The sequence below is a fragment of the Macrobrachium nipponense genome, chromosome 19, assembly GCF_015104395.2.
Source record: "Macrobrachium nipponense isolate FS-2020 chromosome 19, ASM1510439v2, whole genome shotgun sequence".
Taxonomy (NCBI): Eukaryota; Metazoa; Arthropoda; class Malacostraca; order Decapoda; family Palaemonidae; genus Macrobrachium; species Macrobrachium nipponense.
Genome location: NC_061088.1, coordinates 39,525,495 through 39,532,011, shown reverse-complemented (window position 1 = coordinate 39,532,011; position 6,517 = coordinate 39,525,495). Strand labels below are relative to the sequence as shown.

The window sequence follows — 6,517 nt, the reverse complement described above, 5'->3', positions numbered from 1 at the left end:
ATCAGCTAAGAGGCTTGGAGTTGGTGAAGTTTTAAAAGCCCCTGCACTCAGTGTTATACCTGCATGGTGCACAGAATCTAAAGCTTTCAGCTTGGCCCTAATCTTAGGTCAGAGGTTAAAATGACCTATGGACTTTTGCTTTTTATAAGTCAGCAGACAACTAGTCTGTCCTGGAGCTGAGTACTTCATCTATGAAAGTGTAGGTTAGTATTCCCGCCGGAACAATTAAATGTTATAGTATTGGTTAATAATCTAATTCAGAATATTATGGTAAAGATGACAACTGAGACGATGCTGCATTTCCCAGCCTTCCTTTCAATGATACTTTCTCAAGAGAGAGAGAGAGAGAGTTTGATTCATTATGCAAACTGACATCATAACGACCATGGTTATTAATCACAGAGCATAGATGATGGAGCAAGAAACAGCACAGTGAATAGGATCATTGATGGTGTAGCAAGAAACATCATGACTATGCTTGTCAATTAAAACTATTACTAACATTGACAGTGGAACAAGAAACCACACAACTTTGATCTTCAAGGGTAAATGAAGATAAGAAACATCACAGCAATTATGATCATCGATGGGAGAGTAAGAAACATCACAAGTATTACAATTATCAATAGTGAAGCAAGAAAATCAATGTCACAGAAACTGTGAACTTCATTGGTGTCACAAGACATGAAACATCACCGTGAATAAAATCATTAAGGCAGCATCTTCCATCATTGATAGAGGACACTAAAAGTATTACCACAGCGTCTGTCATCATTGGTAACAGAAAAAGAAAAAAAATATCTCATCAACTCTTAACTAAAATATGCGGAGCAAGAAAAGAAATATCACAACTACTATGACCATCAATAGGACAGCAAGAAAAAGAATGATCACAGACATTATAATCATTGATAGTGGACAAAGAACTGAAGCATCACAGCAACTATGATCATTAATGGCATAAGAAGTAAAAAGTTATAACTGGTTATAATCATTGATAGCCAAGAAAAGAAGCATAACAACTAGATCATCGAGGGCAGGAAAAGAGATATCAGTGACGATAATCATTTATAGCAAAGAAAATAAAACATCACCTCAGCCATGATCATTAATGGTAGAGCAAGAAAAGAAACATCACAGTAACTGTCATCATTGATGATGGCAAGAAAAGAATTATCAGTCATTAAAATCTTCGATAGTGGACCAAAAGAAGCATTACAGCAACTATGATTATCGAAGGCAGGGCAAGAAAAGAATAATCACAGTCAATATAATAATACTGATAGCAGAAAAGGAAATATCACGGCAACTATGAAAATTGATGGCAGAGCATGAAAAACATACCAGTAACTATGATCACTGATGACAGTGATAAGAGAAACATCATAGCGACTATAATCAATAGTGGAAAAAAGGAAAAAAATCACAGCAATTATGATTATTGATGGCAAAATATAAAAATAAGCATCACAGCAACTATGGTAATTGAAGATAGGGTAAGAAAAGAATTACCACAGCGACTATAATCACTGATAGCTGAGCAAGAAAAGAAACATCCCAGAAACTATGGTTATCAAGAGTGAAGAAGAAAGGAAACATCATAAGGACTCATGATCATTAACTGTGGGACAAGAATGAGAGATATGGAGAATGAATGCTGGGTGAACTTCTGTGGCAGCAAATATGGATATAAGCTTCTGAAGCAGGAGACAAAAAGTTCCCAATAAAAGTAGCTATTTATTCAGAAAGTTCATGAAAATTTTATTTTTCCTCTAATTATACAATATACAGTATTTCAATATATGAGAACAGAAAATTGAAACCACATAAAACTCCATGCTCTGGAATACCTTACAGAATAAACACAAATTCATAAATGTTGCCATTATAATACATAAATGAAACTTATGTCAAAGTTACAAGATATTCAGGGTAGTACTCCTGTTTATCATACTTAACAATGATAGTTGGGTTTGATACACTATCCACAGTGGAATCAAAAAGAACTAAAGTTTGTGGATTTATTGGGGGTCGAACCATTTGAGAATTTCCTCGAGTTACAGTTCCCACAGCTACACGTGCAACAAACATGTATCGTAAGTTGGAGCTATCAGGACTGGCATAATTATAAGAATAATCAGCATTAACAGCAAAATATGACCCACGGCCAAAACTCTGACCTGACTTTGTACCATGAAGTCTCCAGTCAAAGTTTTCAGAGCAAATGTTATGTACAACATCATGTGGTGTTCCATGGAACAATTGACAAACATTGACTTTGGACTCATCTTTGTATACTGCCATCATTTCTTTCACTTTGTTCTGGAATGCTCTCCAAAGGTAAGGATTCTGCACCCTCTGAACTTTCAGAACTTTTGAAGTTGAGATTCTTCCCCTTAGAAGACTAACAATAGTTGTATACTCATTGGATGATGGTGCCAATGTAACCAGACTTACACGCACTTCTGGTTGCATTTTTTCCCATGATTCTGGCAAATCAACAACTCCTTTCTTCCTCTTCTCTTCTCTTTCTTGATCTTGAAGATGAGGAAGTGGTCTTCGCATTATCTTCCGTGTTGCACGAGTGGTAATGTTCATTTGTGTCATTGACTTAAAATCCAAGAGGTAAGAAAATTTTGAATTTATAAAAGGCATTGATGACTTTGGATCTTGTAAATACTGCTTTTCAATGTCATCTGAAGTTATACTGCTGACTAAATGGGAGGCTCCAGCAGTATCAACATCACCATACTTAACCCATTTATTATTTTTATCTAGAAAATACCATATATAGGTTGCAGGTTTCATTTTTTGCCCATCAGTAGCTCCAGTAGTCAGTCTGCGAATATTGAGGGTCTTTGTTTTGTTGGTATTGCTAATCATCATCGAGTTAAAATCTGCTTGCCAACTCTCACGACCCATGAGGATAAATAAGCCACTGACTGAATATTCTAAAGTGGCTGGATCAAGACGAGGTAACTCTGCATTTGAATTTTCAGGGTCACAGAAAGCATATTCTAAACAAGCAACTTGATCTGATCGCAAGTTCAGCCAACGGGAATTTTGGTCTTTCACTTGCCAATGGAAATGTTTCGTGGCATGCAGGCGCTGACAACCGGTTCCCTCATTAGAACAGCTGCTTTCTACTGAGTGATAACATATTTCAGGAACAGGGACATCACCTTGAAGGTAATGGGACCAAAAAGTTTTGCGAATTTCAGGTTTTATTGGGGCTGGATTCATTTTAGATTTACTCTCCCTTGGTGACTTGACACTCTCCACTGCTATTCTCTGTTTGTTTATTTTTGAGCCACCTGTTCTTGTTTTCTTTTCATCAGTCTCACTGTCATTATCACTTTTATTTAATGAGCTTTCATTTTCTAAATCTGAAGAATCTCTTTCTTTTCTGTTGGTATTCTTTGATTTAGTATTCTCCTTACCTTTGAAATGTTCTGAGGTATGCTTAGTTTTCTCATTTTTAGCAATATTTCTTAAGGGGGCATCATCTTCATCACTGCCATTGCCAAAGCGGTCTTTATTCTGTGCCTTGGATGAACTTTGCTTTTTGTTTCTAAGAGAAGGATTTTTATTAAGAAGTGCTACTAGTATATCCCTTGGTGCTTCATTGCTTGCTATTCCATGTTGCTCTAGCAACTGTTTACAGTCAGGACTAAGAAGGTCATGGCTGAGTGGACACATTGAGATTTTACAGCTTGTGAGTTCAGTTACAAAAGTGCGACATATGTGAAGGGAAGAACAGTTCTTATGATTGCATCCTTCTTTTCCATTGTAACCACTACAAACATCAAGAGGGCCCACGGAAGCCGGAGTAGCACCCTGAAGTTGCACTAGTTCCCGCAGTGCTGGAAACGGAAGTTTTTCTAGAAAAAATGTACGTAACACTGGATCGTTGTGGCCTGTGCGCCATCGATGGCCAAAGATACAAGTCTTTTCATAACATACATCCATGACATATTTTGCACAAATATGCAAACCTTCACAAGATTCTTGATTTTGACATCCTTCATGATTATTATGACCTTGGCATAATCTAATCTTTGGCCTTAAAGCTATTTCCTCAGCAATCAATGCAAAAATATGAGGGAACCTATGGGCAACATCTCTTACTGCTGGTGGAGGTATATTTCTCTGCTCTAGAAGCTTCAGAAGACTACAAGAAAAATTCTGATAGTTAGCTAGGGTCTCAGCCAAAAACTGAGGTCTGATTCCATGAGAGGGATTATGCCTTGTAATTTGCTGTTTAATGTTGTCTATATGAGCATCTCCATGCTCTGGATGGTAACGATTCACGCCACGGGGAGTAAATCCTGAAAGTGGACTTTGGTATCTTTCTCCTTGTGAGTCTCTTCTATCCCTATGGCCTCTACCTGGGCTAAAACCTCCTCTTGAATTCCAACCTTTACTTGGATCTGTATAATAATCGTGATAACCTTGTTCTGGAATCCACTGCCCTCCCAAGTCTTCAAAGGGATTTTGAAAGCATTTCTGCATCGGACTTTCTCTTTCAGAATCCACAATCTGAAATACAAGAACAATGTCAATAAGACATTGCTGAACTTTAAATGTGGTAAGTGAATACCCGCATACCTATTTTAAAAAGTGAAGGAGTTCATCACATTAATAAAAAAATTTTATACTGCACACACCAGATAAAATAAATACATGCTAGTACCTTAAGGCAAATTTGATAAGACCAAATAAGAAACATCAGATGATCAGACATACTGTGAAGTACTAGTTATCTCTGAGAAGCAAAAGAGACTGAATCTGGAATTTTTAATAGAGATTAAGGCAATACATTAACCAGAATGTGATAAGAATGTCATTAAGAGACACAAAATACGTGTGCAATGTGTATAGATGAATTAAATGATGTAGATGATGGAGTGGCGATCCAAACTTGCAAGATGTTCTGAATATCATTCATTTCCTGTTTTCACAAGTATTTGCAAACTATAAGGTTCAGAGGCCTAGACAGGTACAGTGCATCCTCAACTTACGGCGGGGGGATCCGTTTCAGCATCACGCTGCAAGTTGATTTCTGCCACAAGTTGGTTTTTCACCATTAATAGGGCTTTAATAGCGCTCACGATGTCATAACTCTGGTGCCGTAATTGATGTTGCATCAAGTTACAGAACTGTAAGCACAGTTAACTTGATGCCTATTCCTGCTGTTAGCATCGTCAATGGTGCTTATGGGGCCGTAACCTTGATGTTGCATCAAGTTATGGTGCTGAAAAAGCACTGTAAGATCGAATTGCCGTAAGTTGGTGGTGCCGTAAGTCAAGGACACACTGCATTTCATACCTAAATCTGTCCACTGAGAAGACACTTCATTGCTACCTTGGCCTCGTAATATATCAAAGAAAACACAAATCATCACAAATGTCACAGACAGATCTTTACTTACTGGATTGTTGATTCGAAACCTTCCCATGGGTCTTCTGCCTCTTCCTCTGCCCCTCCCTCTTCTGTTTCCCTGAGGTCCTCTATTATGTCCATGTGGACCACGAAGATAATTAGCTGATGGTGATGCATCTTCTTGAGCTTCATTTACTATTATATCAAAAGAAAAAGATTGTACAGCACATTATCAGTATTCTATCAAGTCTCATGACATGATGCTAGCAATCGAGTTCAACTTAAAACAAACAGAATGATTGATATTGGCATCTAATTAACATAACCATTCTAAACTTCATACTACGTAGTGCTTTATATATATATATATCGTAAAGATAAGAAATGACAGATTGGTTATCTGAGATTTAGGCTGTCAACCCAAGCACTGTGGGACTTCTAGCCATTCAGCACTCAAGTCAGTGAACAGAGGAAGTTGGAGTGATTGGACAGTAAGAGAGAAAGATCCATAAAATATAGGGAAGGATGTAGAAGGATCAAAAGAAAGAACTAGGAGAAAAGGTTACAGGTGCACTAAGATGAAAGGTTGGACAGCAAGGTTGAAGAATGTGAAGAGGAATGAAGGTAAAGTAAAAGCTAAAAAGTGGATGCAGCCAGGGGCTGAAGCAACTCTGCAAACACCTTTAAGTAATGCCTACAGTGCATCATGTGAGGAGCACTGACAGCACTGAACCCTTCAAGGAACGATAAATGGAACTGTAATTAGTACTGTACTTGTAAACATGTTTACCACCTATAGTGTAATTACATTTATGTGAAGCATCTATAAGTATATCAGTATACTATAGAAAATGTATTATCAAGATATAATGATATAATTAACACTAGACATTCATGTCACTTACAGGTGAATGAAACAAAGAAATAGAAAAACAAAGAGGGTTTGCGCCCAGAACGCTTACACTGTCTCAACATGTCCTTCATGGCAAAGAGGTTTTTTTCCAACTCTTCCTTCCGACGATTGGTTTCATAATATTCTTCATCGGCATTGTAGTACTTGTCCATTTTTGTGTTTCCTATTTGAAACAAAAAGATAGTTGCATATATAGATGGAAACAGTTTCATGAAGTTTAAT

The 6,517-nt window shown here is 37.3% G+C and overlaps 1 protein-coding gene across 1 annotated transcript in view; it reads right to left on the bottom strand.

Annotated features, from left to right (window-relative positions):
* Positions 1–1,724: 1,724 nt before the first annotated feature.
* LOC135216550 (protein mono-ADP-ribosyltransferase PARP12-like) overlaps positions 1,725–6,517 on the bottom strand; it is a 16,353-nt gene continuing 11,560 nt past the window's right edge. The window contains exons 2-4 of the mRNA XM_064251926.1: positions 6,345–6,458; positions 5,432–5,577; positions 1,725–4,539 (exon numbers count right to left, since the gene is read on the bottom strand). Of these exons, the coding sequence (XP_064107996.1) occupies positions 1,906–4,539; positions 5,432–5,577; positions 6,345–6,447 (2,883 nt within the window). The 5' untranslated portion in view covers positions 6,448–6,458 and the 3' untranslated portion in view covers positions 1,725–1,905. The remainder of the gene's footprint in view (positions 4,540–5,431; positions 5,578–6,344; positions 6,459–6,517) is intronic.